Source organism: Ipomoea nil, unplaced genomic scaffold (assembly GCF_001879475.1).
Source record: "Ipomoea nil cultivar Tokyo-kokei standard unplaced genomic scaffold, Asagao_1.1 scaffold1932, whole genome shotgun sequence".
NCBI lineage: Eukaryota > Viridiplantae > Streptophyta > Magnoliopsida > Solanales > Convolvulaceae > Ipomoea > Ipomoea nil.
In genome coordinates, this window is record NW_017618360.1 from 831,126 (window position 1) to 853,902 (window position 22,777).

At 36.1% G+C, this 22,777-nt stretch overlaps 4 protein-coding genes and 1 long non-coding RNA gene across 5 annotated transcripts; 3 read left to right on the forward strand and 2 right to left on the reverse strand.

Moving 5' to 3' along the window:
• The first annotated feature begins 174 nt into the window (after window positions 1-174).
• Window positions 175-3,504, forward strand: LOC109194065 (protein NTM1-like 9). The gene is made up of 6 exons (XM_019344925.1): window positions 175-549; window positions 992-1,272; window positions 1,426-1,722; window positions 1,827-2,162; window positions 2,308-2,745; window positions 2,853-3,504. The coding sequence occupies exons 1-6, from the start codon at window positions 348-350 to the stop codon at window positions 3,114-3,116; spliced, it is 1,818 nt and encodes a 605-aa protein (XP_019200470.1). The 5' UTR covers window positions 175-347; the 3' UTR covers window positions 3,117-3,504.
• A 1,770-nt stretch (window positions 3,505-5,274) lies between these two features.
• Window positions 5,275-6,000, forward strand: LOC109193867. Its single transcript, XM_019344697.1, has one exon. The coding sequence runs from the start codon at window positions 5,275-5,277 to the stop codon at window positions 5,998-6,000; it is 726 nt and encodes a 241-aa protein (XP_019200242.1).
• A 5,526-nt stretch (window positions 6,001-11,526) lies between these two features.
• Window positions 11,527-12,765, forward strand: LOC109193977 (heavy metal-associated isoprenylated plant protein 28). Its single transcript, XM_019344815.1, has 2 exons — window positions 11,527-11,775; window positions 12,296-12,765. The coding sequence occupies exons 1-2, from the start codon at window positions 11,637-11,639 to the stop codon at window positions 12,583-12,585; spliced, it is 429 nt and encodes a 142-aa protein (XP_019200360.1). The 5' UTR covers window positions 11,527-11,636; the 3' UTR covers window positions 12,586-12,765.
• A 2,572-nt stretch (window positions 12,766-15,337) lies between these two features.
• On the reverse strand, window positions 15,338-17,091 carry LOC109193807 (nascent polypeptide-associated complex subunit alpha-like protein 2). Its single transcript, XM_019344628.1, has 4 exons — window positions 16,964-17,091; window positions 16,752-16,860; window positions 15,995-16,113; window positions 15,338-15,907 (listed from the first exon to the last, which is right to left on the reverse strand). The coding sequence occupies exons 1-4, from the start codon at window positions 17,012-17,014 to the stop codon at window positions 15,557-15,559; spliced, it is 630 nt and encodes a 209-aa protein (XP_019200173.1). The 5' UTR covers window positions 17,015-17,091; the 3' UTR covers window positions 15,338-15,556.
• A 3,370-nt stretch (window positions 17,092-20,461) lies between these two features.
• Window positions 20,462-21,018, reverse strand: LOC109194032. Its single transcript, XR_002056362.1, has 4 exons — window positions 21,004-21,018; window positions 20,831-20,896; window positions 20,683-20,742; window positions 20,462-20,564 (listed from the first exon to the last, which is right to left on the reverse strand). It is a non-coding gene; the product is annotated as an uncharacterized LOC109194032 (long non-coding RNA).
• Between the last annotated feature and the right edge of the window lie 1,759 nt (window positions 21,019-22,777).

The window sequence follows — 22,777 nt, forward strand, 5'->3', positions numbered from 1 at the left end:
TTCCACATTCTCTTTTCTAATCACTCTTACATTCTCCTCCTAATATCTCCCACCGATAATGTTGCTCTAAGCTACTTTTTTTTTTTTTTTTTTTTTAAATATGAATTTCAGTACTTCCCAAAAATCCAGTGAGATTACGTAAATGCGTTTCTCCAGATAGCTGAATAGTGTCAGTGAGTGGGGTCAATGGCAGATAGTTTCCTTTTTGGCATCCTTTTTTCCTTTTATTTTCTGTGAAATTTTTAAATATCTTTCTATATAAGCTCCATAGATAGTAGATACAGACAGACCTTTCAAGCTTCTCTCTACACCGTTTTCCTTCTTCTCTCCATATACTAGCCTCGCCGATGGCCGTACTTCCGTTGGAAAGATCGACGACGACGACGGTGTTGCCGCCGCTGAGCTCGCTGCCGGTGGGGTTCAGGTTCCATCCGACGGACGAGGAGCTCATCAATCACTATCTGAAGCTGAAAATCAACGGCTCGAAGGCTGAAGTCAGTGTGATTCGCGAAATTGACATCTGTAAACTCGAGCCCTGGGACCTGCCTGGTGAGTAATCTATTTTTTTTGGGTACAATTCGCGACAAATTTATGGTAAAAATTCAATCTATATCCGAATTAGCTATGTGTTTCTATAATGAGAGTATGTTGTCGCTTCAATTCGAAATCTTATTGGTAAAAAATTAAATGAATGATCCAGTCGAAATGTGTAAAGTAGAAAACTCTGATAAATTATCGCCAGGCTGGTGAAGGAACAATCTTTATTGCCCTTGTGGTTGAGCAGGGCATTGAGGGTTGAATGTATGATTGTTCTTAGAAGGGGATATCCGTATTAGGTGGGTGTCTGGGGTCTTTAAGCCTGTAGCAGTATAAAGACTTCTACTCTGTGTTACTTCACCATGGATATGGATGTTAAATTTCTGCTTTCAGAATGTGAAGCCTTTTTTTTTAAAGAAAATAATTTAGTGTTCTTGTGTTTTGACTTCTGCAGATTTGTCTATGATTGAATCATATGATAATGAGTGGTTCTTCTTCTGCCCTATAGACCGGAAGTACCAAAATGGGCAGAGGATGAACCGAGCTACAGAGCGAGGGTACTGGAAGGCAACTGGGAAAGATAGGAATATACTCACTAGGAATCGGGTAAAGATTGGGATGAAGAAGACTTTGGTGTACTATAAAGGGCGAGCTCCTGATGGAAAGAGGAGTAATTGGGTTATTCATGAGTATAGGGCTACTGACAAGGCACTGGATGGTACCCAGCCTGGTCAGGTTGAGATCTCCTAACTATTTCTTTGTTGTTGTTGAATTGAGTTATATGCCGAGTTTTCTTGGTTCATTGGCAGTTAAAGCTTTATTTATTTGTTTGTTTATTTTCAATCACACTGTTGAAGAAATTTGTAACTTTGGCATTTCATCTATCAGACTCCGTATGTACTTTGTCGTCTCTTTAAGAAGAATGAGTTGAAGCAAGATGAAAATGCTGAAAGTCCAAACAGCAATGGGGTTGAGCCAAATGTTTCTTCTCCTGCTGTTGTCAAGTCACCCGGTGAAGATGATCAATCGGAGACTGTGACGCCAATGGGGAGCTATCACATTAAAGCACAACCTTTAACTCCAGAGAAGAGTTCTGTGGAGGAATCTCCTATTGCTCAGTTACCTGTTGATAGTAACAGCATTAGCTCTAATGCTAATAATGCAGAAGAGGATCTGGACATTCTGGTGAGTATAAACATTCCACCTTAACCGGACAACATGTTTTTTGGTTTGTTAGTAGTTTATGACTAAAGGGCTATCTACATTGTTTTCCCTGTTTCATTTTTTAGCATGATCCTGATCTGGAAGAAGCATTGACATACCTTTATGAGCCTTCAGAAGAAGATTTCAATATCTTTTCTCTGCCACAAACAGAGATGCAGGGGTTAGGATCTTCCTACGCATATAATGCTGTTACAACTAACTGCGGTGATGATATGTACATCCAGTCTCTGAGTGAAACAAATATATCTGATGAAAATGAGTTTATGAACTCATTCCTTGTTAGTTCAGATGAGATTCCCTATGGAGATTCTGTACAGCAAATCTTGTCAATCGAACATGCAACTCCCAATTATGTTAGCACTATAAACAAGCCTTCAGAGGCAGAAATGATGCAGGGGCTGGTAAGTTGGAAGCTCTTTTAGGCGCCTTTTAACATGATGGAATTGCAATATCACCTAAGTACTCGTATTCCATCTTTCTTCTGCTTTGATAGTCAGGTATATTTAATTATCCCCTTGATAATATATTTTGGTTCGGTGATTTCAGGTTAACACAGGATTTTTTGAAAATGTTCCTGCAAATGCATTGCTGCAAAGACATGTTGATCATGTTCCTAATCCTTCAGGAGGGGTTTATACACCTCATACTTTTAATGGTGGTCCTGAGAAGTGGAATTCAGATCCCCTGAAAAATAACTACCCTGGACAGGATGTTTTCTCGACAATGTGTGATGGAAGTCAGGCCGTTAACATGGTAAATCTTGGAGGAGAAGGTGGCTCGGTGAATGCAGTCAGCAGTTTTGGAACTGGAATAAGATTAAGGACCCGACAGGCGCGTAGTCAAACAGCTGACCAGCCGTTCACCATGCAGGGAACTGCTCCTCGAAGAATTCGTTTACAAATGTCGTTTCCAGCTGCATCTGTTCAATCTCGTCTACCTGAAGATTCTAATCAGGCAGAAAGTGAAAAATCTGCTTTGACTGAGGTAATCTTCTCTCCCTAGAACATATTTCCTCTCTCCATTGGGAACAAAAACAAAAAACCCGTATTCCTCTCTATTGGTGGTGAATTCCATTGGATTTGGTTACACAGGGTGAAACCATTGATAGCACTGCTACCTCTAGTCTTGAAACAAGGGATATAATTGCCCGTGCGTTCAAAAGAGATGGAGAAATTTCTAAGAACACATCTACAAAGACGAAAGACAAAGAAGGTTTTGCAGCTTGCAGCAATGGAAACACCATCTCTGTGTTCTCAAAGACGGGTCTGCTGCACTCAGTATACATGCCAAAGGTACTTATAGCTGTGAGCCTGCTTTTAGTCCTCGTTGGCAGTTTGGCATACATTAGACTCTGAGGATGCCGGAGAATGAAATGTATGTTTTTGTGTATAGAAAGTTTTCATTAGCCTTTGAAAACGCCCCCATAGGGTAAAAGCATGAACTGGTTTAGATTTCTGCTTATCGTTTCTAGTCGAGACTCTTTGGATGTGGCTGGCTGCAGGAGGCTGATCCGCGGAATTAGTTGACATAGACTGCATGTTGTTACTAGCATACATATATAACATTAAAATAGTGGTTTTTGTAAATTTATTGTCTAGTAGTCATGATGTTGACTATATAAACAACCTATTATATATGTATGTTTGCTCTGTTCAGAGCTGTGTTATGAACAATCTGGGTCTGTATAACTCATTTTGAACTCCCAATAAGCCTTTATGTCATAATTTGATTTAAGATTCAAAATATGCTTCAAGTATATTCTGCAGTTGTAGATAAAAGCTTAAAGTTGATGGGTCGTTTGATTTGTTACTAATCAAATCATTCAAAAGCAAAGCTCTAGATTCCCTTAATCAGTCATCCATCTTTTCAGCATATATAATAGTAGTTGCCCTGCCATGTTATATACCTAGATCAGAATCTCTCAAATCTTAAAGAAAATATCTGTCCTAAGACATAGCTCAACTAGTCGATTAATTCAATGAAGTTATAATGTGGTGTTTGGTAAATAGTTGTTAGCTGATTGGGTTAGTGAGTTTGATTAGTTTATAGTATTTACTGATTGTTGAAAGATGTTTGGTAAATTAGTTCTTAGTTGATAGTTGATTATATGTAAAATGACTTTTAAAAAACTAATCGAAAAAATTGTTTTGAGTAGCTTTTTGAATTTTAGTCTTTTAGAGTTTACTGAGTTGTTACAAAAAGCTAATTAACCAAATATTTATATTGATTGTTTAACAAAGTCAAACAACTAACAGTAGTAAAGAAACCAAAATGGACTGATAGATTAACTATTTTATCAAATAGGGCCAATATTTTTGCTTTGCTAGTAACCACATGGTGCAGGATTCGATCCCTACCTATACTAAAATATGTTCAATTCCTACCTATACTGAAACATATTCATATCAACAAGATATATGGTGGTGGCTATCCGAAAGTGCGCTTTGTGTGAAGTTTGTCTTGTGACCCTGGTCGGCAAAGAATCACAAGGAAATAAACCAGCCTAACATTATGGGTGGAGCTTGTCTTTTAACTCTAGCCGGCAAAGGACTACAATGAGGTAAACTAGATTCAAACCAAAAATGACAATAAAGAACTCTCACATATAATCAAACTTGAAATCTTATGGCTACCAAATTACTTCTTTGGATTCCATAAATCAAAACCTGGCAACATTGACAAACAGAATGAAAGAGAGCACCTAACTTGCAAAATATCTTCCCATTTATATATGTAAGTATATAGTTTGTGATCCCACTCCCTACATCTTAGCTCTTCTCTTTTTTCCATAATTTCTCCTCATTTTTCATATATAAATCTCGAAGGTCTGTGGGTTTTTAGTCAAGAACAGAACCAATAATGGGTGAAGAAGCCAAGGAGGTTTGCTCAATTTCTTGCAGTTTGGTTAAAAATTACAGTTTCAAATGTCAGGTTTTTCATTGAAAAGTTTCAATTCTGTCAGGAACAAGCTAAGGTAGAGGCAAAGCCAGAGGATAAGAAAGAAGAAGAGAAAGCTCGGGAAAAGTGAGAACGGCGGAAACGGAACTAAGCTCGGGAAAAGTGACGGTGACGGGCATCATGGATGCAGACAAGCTTGTAGACTACGTCTACCGGCGCACCAGAAAGCAAGCCAACATTAATAATGTGCCTCAACCGGAACCGGAAAAGCCGCCGGAGGAGGAGAAGGAAGAGGGAAAAAAAAGGTGCGGCGGGGGCAGGAGGAAGATGACGACGCAGGAAAGGAAGAAGAAAAGATGGAAGAGAGTATTTTAGGTGTGTAAACTCCTAATTAGTCTTGCAATTAGTTAAAGTAGTTAACACTGTTATAGACAGTTAATCTGTTCAGATTAGTTAGCAGGTTAGCAGTTTTGTTCCCCCCCTCTGTATAAAAGAAGTCTTCTTCTTTCTGTTGAATAATAATGAAAAGTTCCTTTTTCCTTATACTTCCTTTTGCTCTCCATCCACAACATGGTATCAGAGCTAACACACTAAAGCTTTTCCGATTTTTCTCCCATGGCGACTGCGTGGCCTACAATCGGGAACCACTCAATTCCGGTCAACAATACCACCGGTATACCAGTTTCGGCAACAGGAAATCCGGCGAGTACGAGTTCGGCTCCGTCTTCCTCAACAGCGGCTGCTGGCTCGAACACCTCTGAGGTACTGTTCAATCCCCAGAACCAATCAAATCCCTACTATTTACATGTTAATGAGAATCCAGCCCTAGAATTGGTTCCATTCCCCTTAGATGGCTCCAATTACCACACATGGGCAAGAGCCATGACTATGGCGTTGTCTTGCAAGAATAAGATTGCCTTCGTCAATGGAGCAATCAAGAAACCTTCTACAGATAACCTAGAAAGATATATGGCCTGGGAAAGGTGCAACAACATAGTTGCCTCCTGGATAGTTCGTTCCCTTTCTCCAATGATTGGGAGGAGTGTGATGTGGATAGATACAACCTATGGTATCTGGAATGACCTAAAACAGAGGTTTAGCAAACAAGACCTGTTTAGAATTGCTGAGATTAAATGTGAGATCTATCAAACCAAACAGGGAGATAACTCACTGAACGAATACTTTACTAAGCAGAAATTAATGTGGGATGAACTGAGTATTCTTAGACCTACAATGTACTGCATTTGTCCTATCAAGTGCGATTGTGGGAAGAAGATTGATGGTCTCAATGAGCAGCTTGAAATGGATAAACTATCCATTTTTTTTTATTGGACTGCATGAGAAATACACAGGGGCTAGGAATCAGATTATGTTAATGAGACCTATGCCAGAGGTTAATGAAGCTTACTCAATGATAGCTCAGCAAGAGAGACAGTTTCAGATGGGAAACACAGTGTTTGAAAGCCAGTTACATCAAGCATGGGAAAATGGTTCAGCAGGGAATGTGTTCTTGGCTAAGACAGATGGGAACTACCAAGCAGGTTTCAAGAAGGCTATGAGCAATACTAAGAGGCCAGTTTGCACTTATTGTGGATACACAGGTCATACCCATGATAAGTGCTACAAGAAGCATGGTTATCCACCTGGGTGGAAACCAAAGTCAAGAAGCCAAACCTCAGTGAACCAAGTCCAAGGGATTCAGCAATCTAACACAGACAGAAACATGAATTTTACCCAAGATGACTTCAAAAGCTTCCTAGAGTTCATTCAAACAAGGAAGCAAGCTGCTGAGAATCTGAATTCACCTCTTGATCAACCATCACAAGCCTTGGCCAATACTATATCAGCAAATCTACAATCTGAAGGTATGCCCCCTTCAACTAACTCTGTTAGCTGTAGCAAAATTGGTTGGATTGTGGATAGTGGTGCTACTCATCACATTGCTTGTGACCTTGAATTGTTGAGTAATCAGAAGAGAATTCATAATTTGCATGTCAACTTGCCAAATGGACAACAGGCTCCTATTACTTTATTGGCTCAGTTTTTCTGTCTAGTGATTTAGTGCTGCATGATGTGCTATATGTCCCAGAATTCCATTACAACCTGATTTCAGTAGGATCATTCATTAAAAATACCAAGTACAGTATGAAAATGTACTCTAATCAGTGTATAATACAGGATGTTTTCCATGGGAAAGTGATTGGAAGGGCTGAGCTGCAAAATGGATTATATCATCTAGTGTTTCCTACTGTTTCATCTGTTGTATGCAACTATAGTTCAAATACAGAAAACTGTACTTTGTGGCACACTAGACTAGGGCATGCTTCTTATGGAAAGTTACTTCTGTTGAAAGAATTATATCCCTTGATTCATGTGAATAAAAGTCTGATATGTGACTGTTGTCATTTTGCAAAACAAAAAAGGCTCCCATTTCAGTCTAGTGATTCCTTAGCAGCTAATTGCTTTGACTTGTTGCATGTTGATATATGGAGCCCTTACAAAGTAGCCACCATCCATAATCATCACTATTTCCTCACTATACTAGATGATCATAGTAGGGCTGTCTGGATTTACTTGTTGAGACAGAAATCAAAAGTGAGAAACTTAGTCATGGACTTTTGTGCCTTGGTTGAGAATCAGTTTGGGGCCAAGGTTAAATGTATAAGGTCTGACAATGGGCTAGAGTTCAGTATGGATAACTTCTATAAGCAGAAAGGTATTGTGCATCAAACCTCATGCACACACACCCCTCAGCAGAACAGCAGGGTGGAGAGGAAACATGGCCATTTACTGACTGTTGCTAGAGCCCTCAGGTTTCAAGCCCATCTACCTGAGTATCTGTGGGGTGAATGTGTCCTACATGCAGCCCATATAATCAACAGGTTGCCATCAGCTGCCATCAACAATCAGATTCCCTATCATGTTCTAATGAAGAAAACACCAGACTACAAAAATCTGAAGGTTTTTGGATGCTTAGCTTATGCAACAACAGTGGGTCCCAAGTCTAAGATGGATGCCAGAGCTAGAAAATGTATTTTCCTTGGATATGCTAATGGCACTAAGGGTTATAAGATGTATGATCTTATAACTAAGGAGCTCTTTATTTCCAGAGATGTAGTTTTCTATGAACATGAATTTCCTTTTCAGCAGCCCAACAGTTCAGCAGAAAGGCCATCTCAGATCAATCTTCCCAAAATGAGCAGTGTTCCCTTTGAGGAATCAGATACAGTTCATGAAGGAGAGCTGGAAATTGTTCATGGTAGCACAAATGACAACTCAAATAAAGAAGGCCATGAGCAGTCCGTAGATGGTTTGCACACTCATAACCAACTCAGCAGCAGTAATGAAGCACAAGATTCCTCTCATTCTTCAGTTAACCACAATAGCAGCAGTAATGAGGTGACAGACATACATCTTGTTCCAGAAGGATTAAATCAACAAAACACTAGAAGATCCACAAGACAGAAACAGGTCATAAGCTACTTGCAGGATTATATCTGCCAAGCTACAATAGTCAAAACCTCTCCTCATCCCATATCCAAAGTCCTGGATTACAGGAGGTTAGAACCACCACATCAATCCTTTGTCATGAATATCTCATGTCATTCTGAGCCCAGAAATTATCAAGAAGCCATCCAACATGAGTGTTGGAAAACAGCTATGCAAGAAGAGATTAATGCCCTGCAAAGAAACAACACTTGGGATCTAGTAGACCTACCTCCTTCCAAGAAGCCAATTGGGTGCAAATGGGTGTACAAGATCAAGCATAAGGCTGATGGAACTATAGAAAGATATAAGGCAAGGTTGGTGGCAAAAGGTTACAATAAAACTCTTGGGGTTGATTACTTAGATACTTTTAGCCCAGTGGTAAAAATGACAACCATAAGGACTCTCTTGGCAGTAGCAAGAGTGGCACTTACACCAAATGGATGTCAACAATGCATTTCTTCCTAGTGATTTAGAAGAAGAAGTATATATGCAGCTACCTCTTGGTTTGCAAACTGATAAAGAAAGACAAGTCTGTAGACTTAACAAATCCTTATATGGATTAAAACAGGCTAGCAGGCAATGGAACACTAAGTTGAATGTTGCACTGCAAGATATGGGATTCAAACAGTCCTTGCCTGATAATTCTGTATTCACAAAAGGACAGGGTAAGTTCTTCATGGCCCTATTAGTATATGTGGATGATATAGTGGTTGCAAGTGCTGACTTAGAATCCATTCAAAAAGTAAAAATACAGCTCAATGAGAGGTTTCAAATAAAAGACTTGGGACCTATGAAATATTTCCTTGGGTTAGAGGTGGCCAGACACAGAAAGGGCATTGCTGTTTGTCAAAGAAAATATGCTCTAGAGTTACTTGATGATACAGGCTTCATAACCTCAAAACCTGTTTATAGTCCCACAGTTCCTTCATAAAAGCTGAGCAAAAATGAGGGTCAACCACTTGAGGACAACACACAATACAGAAGAATAGTGGGCAAACTTCTGTACCTAACTATCACTAGACCTGACATTGGATTTGCTACACAACGACTATCTCAATATCTGGACAAGCCCACTCATTTACACCTCCACGCTGCCCACAGAGTGCTAAGATACATAAAAGCTGCCCCTGGCCAAGGGCTCTTCTTTCCAGCAGACTCCAACTTGCAATTGAAAGCCTTCTCTGATTCTGACTGGGGAGCTTGCATTGACACAAGAAGATCAGTAACAGGTTTCTGTATTTTCTTAGGGAATGCTTTGATTTCTTGGAAGTCCAAGAAGCAGCCCACAATTTCAAAGTCATCCTCAGAGGCTGAGTATAGGGCTTTAGCAGCCACCACTTGTGAGATACAGTGGTTATTCTTCCTGCTAACAGATTTGGGCATTCATCACAATGGAGCTGTGGTTGTGTACTGTGACAGTAAATCTGCAATTGCCATTGCAGAAAATCCAGTGTTCCATGAGAGGACTAAACACATTGAGCTAGACTGCCATTTGGTAAGCCAGAGTATGATAAGTGATGAAGAAGAAGAACAGAGGATGGACAAAATGGTTTTTCACATGTTAGATGTTCACAATTACAGTTTTAAAATTCACAAGTTGTAATAACCCTACTGGTTTATGATATAACAATTAATTAAGGATAGGAATAGCGTACTAAAAACCATGTTTGCAGTATACGCTAGGCGCTAGTCAGACAGTAGAGTAGCGCCTAGCGTCTAGACGGCCTAGGCGGCTAATCCAAAAAAAAAAATAACAATACATCTGTATAGGTGTATGTCATATATATATATATATATATATATATATATATATATATATATATAAAATAAAAAATGAGCAAGGTCGAGTTAATTCGGCTGAATTCGACCAAGTTCACTGCTAATTCGATCGAGTTAAGTGTGTAGACGGATGTTTAAGAGAAAATTGTCACGATTTAAGAACTCTTAGCATCTTGACAGTCGCGAAATTGGTTCCACATGGTAGGACGGTAGGACCATCATATCTCTTTACACTAAAAATAATCTGATCCGAGTCATCATCTGACTAGTGACTAGTATCATAGTAGCCACTAGAGTCCAAGCGAATGGGGCCCACTATCTAACGTGGCATGTGAGGGCCAAATTGTTAATATAATAACAGTGATCAACAATATTTATTACAAGCATAATACCGTTACGATCCCAACCAAATTAGTCACACAATTAATTTGATAACTATAAACTTTTATAATTGGAATATTATATTATATTGCTCGGCCAACCTCAACTGAGTGGGTAAAATAATTGACTTGCCAATCACAAAATTTTGAATTTAATTTTCTATTGATATTTTTTATTTATGTCGATCAACTATAAACAATATAAGTTAATTTATCTCATTTTAATCTTTTGTTGACTAAGGTTATAAGGCGTGTTTCGTTCAAGCCCGCCCCTTAAATTTTTAACTTATATGTTAAGTAAAGCTGCCAGCCCACATGGGATGATGATATGCAAGTCATTGGACTATCTGTAGTAGATTATCCACAAAAAGTATATATATATATATATATATATATATATATATATATATATATATATGTATGTATGTATGTCACTGTTTAGTCTATCCTTTCTCATGAGTTCGTATGGACAGATTTGATTCATTAAAAGCTAGAGATCAATGGTCTAGATTTTTATTTTTTTTTTTTTTTAGTGAAGTGCACAATAGCACAGTTGATAATGTACCAGATCTGACTATTTGTCTATAATTTTTAATGGACCAGATATGTCCACACGAACTCATCATGAGAAATGGTGGACTCATTTGATCATGATGAGTGTGTGTGTGTATATATATATATATAGTAAAAGGTAGATGATGCATCATACACCCACAACAATTTTCTATGTATATGTATTGACTAACCAAGATGATGACACTCTTTTCCCTCTTTACACATCTCTTGCTCTTTAATTACAAGTATTATTAGTAGCTACCCATCCAACACCTAACTTAACCAACAACCACGCTTATTAGGAATGGATATTTTGATCTCATATATATTCTCATTTGCAAATATTAAGTCATGCATATAAAGTAAAGGATATCCATCCACGTAACCCTCAAAGGTTATTAAAATTAAAGATCTAATTTTGCCTTTATAAACAATAAAGCAAATTAAAGGGCCATGCATGCACGCACGATCTATCTATGCACCTTTTTATAGGGTGGCCGGAATCTTAGGGTTTCGTGAGAGTGCATGGAGGCCGCTTTTCAAGTATTTGTTATTAGGATAAGATAAAGTGGATCATCATCCGTCGTCAACCTCGTGTCTTGTCTACGGCTTTGTCTGTCTGCGTATATGTATATATATGTATGTGTAGATAAACATTGCAAGTAGTTGAGGTTCAATGCATTAAGAAACAAAGTAACAACGTCAGTAGTAGTGAAAGCTAAGCTGTGTCGTTTGAAGTGGGCGGAGAGATTGGAAAGGTCGGAGGGCATATCCATGGCGAATCTGCAGATTGTTCCGGCGGGGACTATAGGTAGCAATAATAATGTGGAAGCACAGTTTGTGGAAATGATGGTTCCTCTCTATTCTCATGGATGTGAGAGGAAGATCAAGAAAGCCTTATCCCATTTCAAAGGTACGCTACATATTTTTCTACTAATTTAATAACATTATTATATTGCCCACCCCATTATTATCCTAGTTGATCCGATAGTAGGTTTGTTTGGTAATCACAAGATTTCAAATTTGGACTTTCTATTTAAAAAATGTCTATTATCCCTTTTAGATTAAGCTAATTAGCTCTAAACAATTTAGATTGGATTATCCTCTTTATGATAATTTGTTTAACTCTTTGTGATGCCGGCTAGCTAGGGTCACAAGGCATCATATACCCAATGTAGATATTTAGTGGTTGTATTTTGCACATGTTTTTTTTTTTTTTTTTTTTTTTTTGTGTCAGATATTTTTAGAATACTACTACTCAAGTATATATATATATATATATATATATATATATATATATATATATATATATATATATATATATGTCACATATGTGTGAGTGTATGGGCATCTTTTTTTTTTTTTTAAATCTTGAAACCTATGAAAGTACGATGATAATTGATATGATGTTGTAAAAATGATGTGATTTGCAGGAATATACTCTGTGAATGTAGATTTTAATCAGCAGAAGGTGACCGTGTGGGGAATATGCAACAAGAATGATGTCTTGTCCACCGTTAGGAGCAAGAGAAAAGATGCTCGCTTTTGGAATCCCCAAGATAACGCCACCGCCCTAGGAGGAGGAGGAATAGAGGAAGAGCAATCTCAAACACCGCCGATTCAAAGACGTCTCTCCGCTCCACCTTTAGCTCTTCTCCGGGTTCGATCCCTTAGCTGGAAATTGACTCTCAAGAAGGCATTCACCCGAACCTACTCATTCTAAAGCCTGAACATGCCTTCAATTATCTCGATCTCGACCTTATTCTTAGACGATCCAAATCCTTTTTTATTTGAGTTAATAATGTATTTTGAAACACTTAAGTACTTTGCTAGTCCTCTCACCGACCAAGCGAGGTTTGTGTAAATATTTTATAAAAATGAATATTTGATCGAGTTATTTCAATGATCCTAAAACATTAATCTTCCGTTATTTTTAATTTTTAAAATATCAAGTATTTCAATTTATAAGCATGACATTGTACGACATCATTAAAATTATATTTGTGTCATCTAATGAATTATAAGTCAATTTTTTAGGTAGCTAAAATAATTTATAATCACTATTTAAAAATATCATTGATAAACCCTGTGTCATCTAATAACTTATAAGCATTTTTTGTTTGCACATTTGAAAACGTTACAGATAATACACAACTATTAGTATCAGCCTGACATACTGTTCCATTGGATCTCAAGCATGTCATATTGTCATGTCGGACACGTACAATGAATTTAGCACAAACAATGTAAACACCATTTCTTCGGATTCTATTAGGAAATTGTCGGTAGCATATGCCCTATAGCTGCCTTTTGTGATTGAAAAATTATTGAAGTAGCATTTAGCAATGATATAAAAAAGAATTTGTAGCCCCAAAAGAGTGACCGAGTTGCTATCAGTCAAATATAATTATTGTATTAAAAGTTTACGAGTTTAATTCCTGTTAATATATACTTTCTTGGTCAAGTCTATTGGTGTAATTTACTTTTCATGTTTGATTTGCGGACGATTACAAGAAGCGAGGTTTACCTAGTTAATATATATCTTCAGATGTGACTTTGAATTTTTCCCCCTAAAAAAATAAAAATTTAACAATATACAACAAACAAAGTTGGTTAGATTTGTTTGTTGACTAACTTAACCAAACCAAACAAAAATAGGGCATATTTCTTGGGTTTCCATTATTATAATTAGATTGCATTTGAATTCTTATTACTTAAATGAATTTGTCAAAGTTGCATCTTTTCGTTGAATTTAAGCAGCTTTCTTTGATTAGGTTTTAGACTTGTTTAGGATGACAAGTAAAATCAGTAATCACGTACTATTCGATATTGTGTATAGTGGGTAAATTTTGTTTTTGTATAGTGGCATTCAAATTACATAAGAGAGGTAAATCGCACTATAAAAACCTTATGTGATGGGCACAATAGAGAAGAGGTTGGTAAGAATCGGGCTCGTAATTTTTTTGTATGAGAAATATGTTTCACTCACTCGATCACCTCTTTTAACTTTCGGGGTATGAGAATTATGAGATTGTTGGATGGAGCTACCCGCAAAGTAGTCTGATCCACAACTATATTTTACAACGAGAATAATTTAACTAAATTATTGTTAGATAAGACCCCACTAATGGAATTCTCTCTTAAACTTGACACCTCACGACTTCGTAGGTAATTATCTGGTAATCTCATTCTTTTCATCAATTATCTATCCTTGATGGATGTGAAGATTGTTATATATTTTATTAATGATTAACTCAAGATTTGAAAAATCCAAAAGCAAATAATTACAGGAAGAAAGTCATCAAATTACAAATCAAAATCATCGTAATAATGTATTAAATTCCTTGCATCAATTATTATATTATATGATGCAAATCATAACGCCTATTATTATTATTATTATTATTATAAACCAACCAATTAATTATATAATGTAAACTATGACACATATGACATATCATTATCTTTTATATTTATAAAATGGACTACACTAGAAATTCTTACAATTATCACTTCTTATTAATCACTCTTAACATGTCTTTTTTTTTTTGGTTAAAGTCAAACAAATTGGTTAAAGTTTGACAATCCAGCAAGTACCCCTATCTGATAACGTTATAAAGTTTGGGTGATTGCACCCCATTTTTCTCCAACTCAATATATTCATTATCAGAACAGTCTCTGTCGACTCCGACGATCCTGAGCGACAACCTCAAATTAAAGGCGGCCAAGTTAAGGAAAGAAATTAAAGATGATAAGGTTGACGAAGATGGCGGAGTTGCTTATGGAATACAAAATAGCCATCGCCACAATGAGACAACATTTGCCCGCTACGCTCAACTTCCTGCGCACCCTTCGCACACCTTCTTCTTCTTCCTCCTCCACCACCCAACACCATTCTTCTTCCTTTCTTGTCTACTTTTAATATCACCGCCTGTCGTTTAATCTGCTATAGCTTAAACTTGTTTGGATACACTCTGAGATTTTCTTCGGTTTTGTATCATATATATTGTATAATAATATACTTGTATGGATACACTTATTTAATAGCTCATACTTCCACTCTGTATTGAGATTCTATCCCACCTGACTCTATTTCAGTTTACCTTTAATATATAAAATTATTGATTGCTTTCAAACAAATATTGTATAATAACATATACAATTCATTTAAGTTGGTGGGACAATTAGTCTGATAATCACACTACTAACAATGAGGTTTCGGTTTGAGCTGATCCTTTGTTGGCTAGGATCAACTGACGGGCTTCACCTAGAATGAAAACCGAAGGCTTCAATCAAATAAATGCTATAAAAATCTTGTCATTTTAGCTCTGGTCATCTGTATTTGGTGAATTTGCAGTCATTTTGTTGCCAAAGATTTTAACTTTGCTGAGTTCTTGATATCATTGATCACTTGTTTAATCAAGCTGTAAGTCTCAGACGAAGACGGGTTTTGGGGGTGTTCAGGTTACAGAGGATTATTGAAACTGTAAATGATGGATACTATTGGAGTGGCATTACCACGTTTCATTTCACATTGTTAGTAGTTGAAACTTAACATGAGACAATGCAATGTTCGATGATAAAAGGTTTTTCAATTTTCACTAGATATAAATCTAATGAAACAATGAAAGACTACTCCCAAAAATCCCTGAATTTACCAGATAACCTCTTACACAAGTAGAAACCATAATAATCTAAGTAGTGAGTTCCATGATAGCACTGACAATGTCTCCATTGTGGGTTTTGAGAGCCCCCACAGCCTTGCTCCTGGAAACTCCAGCCTGTGTCATAACCAAATCAATGTCTCGAGGCTCAACCCCGGTCTCATCAATCTCTTCCTCTTCCTCGTATGGCTGTGCAGAAGCAGCCGAGGCTGAGATTTCCGGCTTGGGCAGGACTGAACCCATGTCTGGCATCCTGAACTGCTGGGCTGCCTGGGACTGCAGCTGAGAGCTCAAATCTTCAATCTTTGCCTCTCCAAATATGACATAGGTATCGGAATTCGGGCTCTTGAACACATCAGGTTTCGAGATGAAAAACATGATCTGTTGCAATGCAATAAAACTGATTATGCCCATTCAAATATTAACCATGGATGAAAAATGAAAACACGATTCTTTGTCAAATCATACGTTTTTTGTTCTCTTGATAGTCACCCTACTGACATCGGGAACAGGTTTCATGCCAAGTTTCAACATGGCCTTACGACTCTTCTTCTCACTCCTGCTCTGTTTGGAACTCTCATTACCACCTACAGTAAAATTAACTTGAGATCAGAGTCTAAGTAAAGTTGCAAGAATTATTGATTGGATTACAATATCAATTGTTATAGAACAATGTGGCAAATGTCAATGTGAAACCGCAATACAGGATAATTGCAGTAATAACAATGAGAAAAGTTAGTAATTCTAGTAAGTTACATCTGAAAAACAAGAAATGCAATGCCCTGAAAGTAGACAAGTAGCAGCTTTACATTAAATATAGCCAAGTAGCTACCACTTTTCATCAAACAATCAAGCCCTTAGGCCTTAGGTCTATTGAGATTAAGAAGTTATTAATGGCAATCAAATAATTCCCAGATGAAGATTGTCTCATGGACAAGACAAGAATGGAAGCATTTCAATAACTTTGCAAAACAAAGAACTCCTAAGCCATCATCCATTAACTATTAACTACAAAATTTCCAGCTTCAAACACAGAAAGATATCAGCAAAACATTTACAAGTGGATAATGTATCATTCAGATTGGAAGCTCATTGACAAAACATCTGGAAAAACATAATGATTCATATCCGAAGCACAAATATAGTATGTGAGAGAATTGATGCATACATAGAAATTAGAAAGAATAAGGAAAGAGGAAAACGTGAGGATGTAAAGTGAAGATACCTAGGGCGCCATCTTCCTTGTCGCCGTCGTCCTCGTCGGAATCCTCATCATCATGGTCATCTTCCTCCTTCACATCTTCCACCACTGGATCATCAAGCTCATCATCATTCTGCTCCGTCGTATCACAAAATCATTCGCAGTAAAAATCTTTTCCTTTTAATATGAAACTTCTAAAAAAAAAAAAATGGAAGAAATTATGAACAGAGACTTACCAGAAGCTTCTTCTCAGTATCAATTTCTTCAACGACGGGTCCAGGCGCCATCTTTACTGTTTTTCTGTTGCCTTTCGTTCTCTGTGAACTGTGAAGTGACGATAAAGCTACGCAGTAGAGATAATAGCCGAATGGTTGAAGTCTAGGGTTGATACATATTGGGCCGTTTTCTATTCGGCCCATATAACATCAATGAATCCATTTTTACAGCCCATATAGTCATAGCCTCATAGGCCTAGCTGGATATATAACGGCCCAAACCCACTATGGAAGCAAGAACCAAGTAAAGCTACAAAGAACAAATATCAATTTTGATTCCACGAGTATTACCAAAATGATAGTTTTAGTCCACATATTTAGTTCATACCAATTTTTATCCACGACTATTATTTTAGTATCAAATTTCATCCAAGACTATTATTTTAGTATCAAATTTCATACACAACTATTATTTTAGTACCAAATTTCACGACTATTATTTTAGTACCAAAATATTCATCACGCCCTCATTTGTTTAAGACATGCTGAAATCTAAAATTTTTAAGGGTATTTTCGTCGTTTTTAACTTAAAATTCTAATTTGAGCATGAATAATGAGATTTAAGCTCTAAAGTCGATCCGAATTCGCAGTTTCCCTTATCATTCTACGGATTGGGATCGATCTTAGAGTTTAAATCCCTTTATTTATGTTCAAATTGGGATCTTAATTTTAATATGATGAAAATATATTTAATAATTTCATATTTCGGCATATCTTAAACGAAGGGATGACCGGTGTGATGAATTTTGACACTAAAATAATAGTCATAGATGAAAATTGGTATGAATTAAACATGTAAGTCAAATTTATTATTTTACTAATACTCGTGAGACCAAAATTAATATTTGCTCAATTACAAAAATCATAACCACGTTAGGCCAATACATTAATTAGTCATCAACCAATGCTTATTTCTTGAATTAGGGTTTACAGCAAAGTGGATCCCTAATATAAATTTATTGAGTTAATACCCAAAATCGTCTTCGACTATAGTGGTTTTTCTCAATTTTGTCCTAAACGACTTTGGTGACTTAATGTAATCCCAGAGTTTTGTGTTTTTACTCAATTTCGTCCCAGACTTTTGTGTTTTTGCTCAATTTAGTCCCCCATTTGTTATTCCGTCCATTTGTTGTTAAATAAATAGACAATTCAGTAATTTTAATATTGGCATTTCTTTATTCATAAACATGTGAAGTGCGAAATCTCTTTTTTTTTTACGAATACTCCCAGAATCACTTCTAAAGCTGCGAATATAAAATTTGATTCGTAGGTCTGAGAGTAACTCTGGGTGTAATTCGTGTAAGAAAGAGAGATTTCTCACTTCGCAGGTTGAGAGTAAAGAGATGTCAATATTGATATTATTGAATTGTCCTTTTATTTAACACAAATTTAACGAAATAACAAACGGAGGACTAAATTGAGCGAAACACAAAAGTCTGAGACTATATTAGGTCACCAAAGTCGTTTAGGACGAAATTAAGAAAAACCACTATAGTCGAGGACAATTTTGGGTATTAACTCTAAATTTATTGTTAGTATATTATTGGTTCATATTTAATGTACTAGTTAGTACACGCGCTTTGCGCGATTATACCAATGCCCAATATGTATTTATAATTAGTGTTGTTTAAAATGATACATTTGGTCTTGGACCTTAAATGTATAAATTCCTTTATTCCTCTTGGATAAATTTTTGTCATAATTGTGGATGCCTAATGAAGTAAATGCAAATGTGTTGTTGTATGTTTGAACGCATGCTTGAAAATGACGTGACACTTCATCTTTCTCACAAAAGTATTCTTCAAGAGCGGAGGCATTTCATTAGACACCAAAACGACAAAAGACATTAGGCGTTTCATCTTTCTCACAAAAGTATTTGCTTTACAATAGGTACAAGGAGAATAATCTTTTAGCACAAAAGACTGCTTGAGATTAGAAGAAAGAGTATTGTTGTGTTGCAAACAATCTTGAGAAGTTTTTTCGAGTACTACTTCTGAAGGACCTTTATTCATTTCATTTTGAAATATCATAGAATATTTTTTAAATTGTATAATCAAGTAATGTATAATCAAATACATGTAAACAAGTTAGTTCTAGTGTACATAAGTTGAAGAATTGAATTCATAGTAAGACAAATTTGACTTTCTAAAAGCATACCAGCAATGACGTCGTGAGTTACTGTAGACTTGACTGCATTAATTTTGTGTTGACGCTTTTCGTTAAGATCATCTTCTAGTAGGATCCATTGTTGCGTAAGCATTTCGGCATCTCAAGTTTCTCTCTTCCTGTCGAGTCTCATTACAAGCATACCGCTCCCTATGTTTTCTATTCCTCTCATCACGACTGGATTTAGGAATTTCAGAATAGCTAGACTCCATAACAGAGCTTTTTATAAACAATAAATTCAAATTCACGAAATGAGAATACAAGTTTGAATTCTGATCTTTTTACAATAACATAAATAAATATTTTACATTAACAAAAAAAAAAATGGAAACCAAAAAAGCATGTTAGAATACATAACTAATGATTGAAGAACAAATACACAAAAATGACAAAATCGGTATTAACATCGCACTCACCAAGGTGCATTTACATCACCACACTGGAAAGCAAAGCAAATTAAAGTCAAAGCCAACAATTTTCCAGTAGCTCATCCCATTAGCAATGCCAGAACTCTACCAAACAATCCCATTATGTAAATCAATTATTCCAATGGTCCACCAAGCTAGGTGGACCATCTTCTTCATTCAATTAATTTCATTAGCTCACCCAGCTAACACTCAACATACTCAGATTGCTCCAAATCAACATATAGACTCAGTAGCAACCCATTCAAGGCTTCAAGCCAATGTAGCTCCGGGTTTCTCTCCCTCATCCAAAAATAACAGTAACTCAGGAATCAATGACATTTCTACAGAGTAAAGCACAAGGCCTCAATTCCTTTCCTTAGCAAGACACAGTTACTCAATAATCAATATCATAGCATGAATGCAACCAACACCAAAAAACAACAAAAAAAGTTTTAGAGAAAAAGGTATTCTTGGATGGGTATCTGTGAAAAGCTTAAAAACACTTCACCTCAACCCAAGTACCCAACTAAATCAAAGGCTCAAAGAATAGAAGACTACAAGGAAAAAGAAGCACTCTTCGTCTGATAAATGGAACAGAAAGCAAAAACAAGTGGAATGATAAAGCTCCAACCAAAAATCCAAGACACCACCCACACCCCCTAAAAAAAAGAAGGAAAATACTCAAATAGATGTAATTCACTCTCTGCATAATTGTACATAATTGCATACCAGACGCAAAGAGACAAAATCAACTTTCCTTTCGCTTTAGTTTTAATTCTCCTTAGGACGCTTTTGCTGCACTAATTTGTTTATCACTATTACTACATTGGTAGTTTTTAGAACTTCATGAACAACTTTATCCAAGCTCCAATGACCGGTTCATGAAGTTGTAAAAAGTACCAATGTTTAGACTTAATGCTTGAGATACTTATGGGATCTGTCAAATATTTCTCATACTCCTCATCTGTGTATTCAATTACATCCACTGACTGCATTCAATCATCAACAAACAAATAAATTGGGGCAGGAAAGCTTTGGAGAAAGACATTTGTGAATAAGGACTATGATAAAACCTTCACATAATAATAGAAAGATTATTCGGCATACCTTGTTATACTTAGCAAACGAATAGTCGCCTGTTGGCAGAACACCATTTACAACCCTCACCTAAAAACAAAAGAGGCAGAAAAGCTCTTTTCTGTACATAAATCTCACAACACTGAAAATAGATTTCACAATGAAGAGCTAGACATACCCAGTGGTATAGTTGTAAACTGTCATTTCGGGCAAAATTTGTAAAAGGAAGCCATTGCCATGTAATCTGAAGAGGGAATTGAAGTACATTAATGCCTTAAATAAGAATTTAAAATTTAAAAGTACGGAGCAATTTAAGAAAAGAAAAAAAAAAAGGTTCAACAGTCATGCAACCTTTTCATTCTCTGCCTATGTTCTGTCCTTTGCATCCATCTGATCTTTCCAACAAATTAGGGTTTGCTTCTCCTAATTGCCATGGCCGTGCTTCTCAGAAATGCTCTCTTAATTGCCATTAAAATTTGTTTGCCGTCGGCGATAATGTTTCTCCTAATTGTCATTAAATTTCATGTAAACTTAACTTTATTTGACGGAATTGTAAAATTTAACCTTGAAAGTTTGGTAAAATTAAGAAGAGTGAGGATATATTAGGATTTTAAGTTAGCATTGTATAATTAGAAAGACACAAAGTACAATTTGTTAGAGTAGGTGTTGTACCGACATTTTTTTAACTCTCGTTAAGGGTCTAACAATATTCGCTCTTATTAAAATTGTATATGTATATATATTGTATTGTATGTAGATTACAACTTCATTTTAACTTGCAACATTGTTGCAACACACACACACAAACGAACATGCATTGAAATATAGTGAATCTACTAAAATAAATATATAATATATTAAAAATAAACATATATCATGATCCACCTTGTAAAGTGAACTTCAGGTGCAATGATATAATTTGTTGTGGGGTGTATATTATCTAGACTAGAAGAGTGCAGTAAATAAATTATATATTCTTATATAATAATTTATAAATTAAACTATACTAAAAAATCCCGTCATAAGTATATAAATCATATTTTATCCCCTCAATCATTCTTTCAATTGGATTAAATAGCTTCTGAATTTTAAAAGTGTGTATTTATCAACGAGTATGAGTTTAAACTGCGTACAGAGAAGGTTGAAGCTAATGAGAATGGTATGGAATTGAAGCATTTTGGAATACACATGTCGGTCTCCTATAGGCTATTGAATTCTTAAAGTCTTAAACCGTGGAAATTTCTTGGTGATAAAGTCTTGCAGTAGGTGGAGAGACTAGTCATATACTGCTGCCACATTAATTTCTGCTAGGATTCATATTATGATATATAATTAGGTCAGATGTTTGGTTATGAGTGATAACATTTTTTATTTTATTTTTTATTTTGGGTGATTATGTCGCCCAATAGCAACTAAATAGTATCTTTCACACACTTAGATAGCTAAATAAATCAAAAATAATTGAAAGATTAAAATGCATATTACAATGTTGGACATGATGCATATTAATTGAAACAATTCCTCCTCTCAATACCTGCTACAACCTTTGAACACCAAGCCTAGTTACACAGCCTGACTCGATCCTTAGCCTATGCACCCATCATCCCTTTCCTAGTACTTAACGTGACCCGACCTACGTCCACATCTCATCTGGGATTGTTGGGCGTCGACCGAGTTCGGCACGACGGCACCTGCTCGATTCGAGACGTGACTGGCTTACTATGGAGGGATGTGGTTAAATGGTTAATGTACACTTACTTATCACCAATTGATTTTAAGTACGATATGGCAATTAGATAGCCAAAGAACTATGTTCATAATGCAGCACTGAGATCCATTATAACAGAGGTTTAGAGGGCCAAGTTCAAAGTCGTGTAATCGAAACATAGTGATAATTATGTAAATATAAATAAATAAAGTTATGTATTTACTACTAATTATATCTTTTAATATAATGATAATTGTTTGATCTTACATAGTTATAATTTAGAGAATAAAAATATTAATTTTTCAATTATTTTTCTTTCATAATTGTGTATGGCTGCTAATTAATTATTATGGTGCTAGCAACATCCTATCTTATATCCGTCTGACTAAGTAACCTTAATGTCTACATCTACATAAA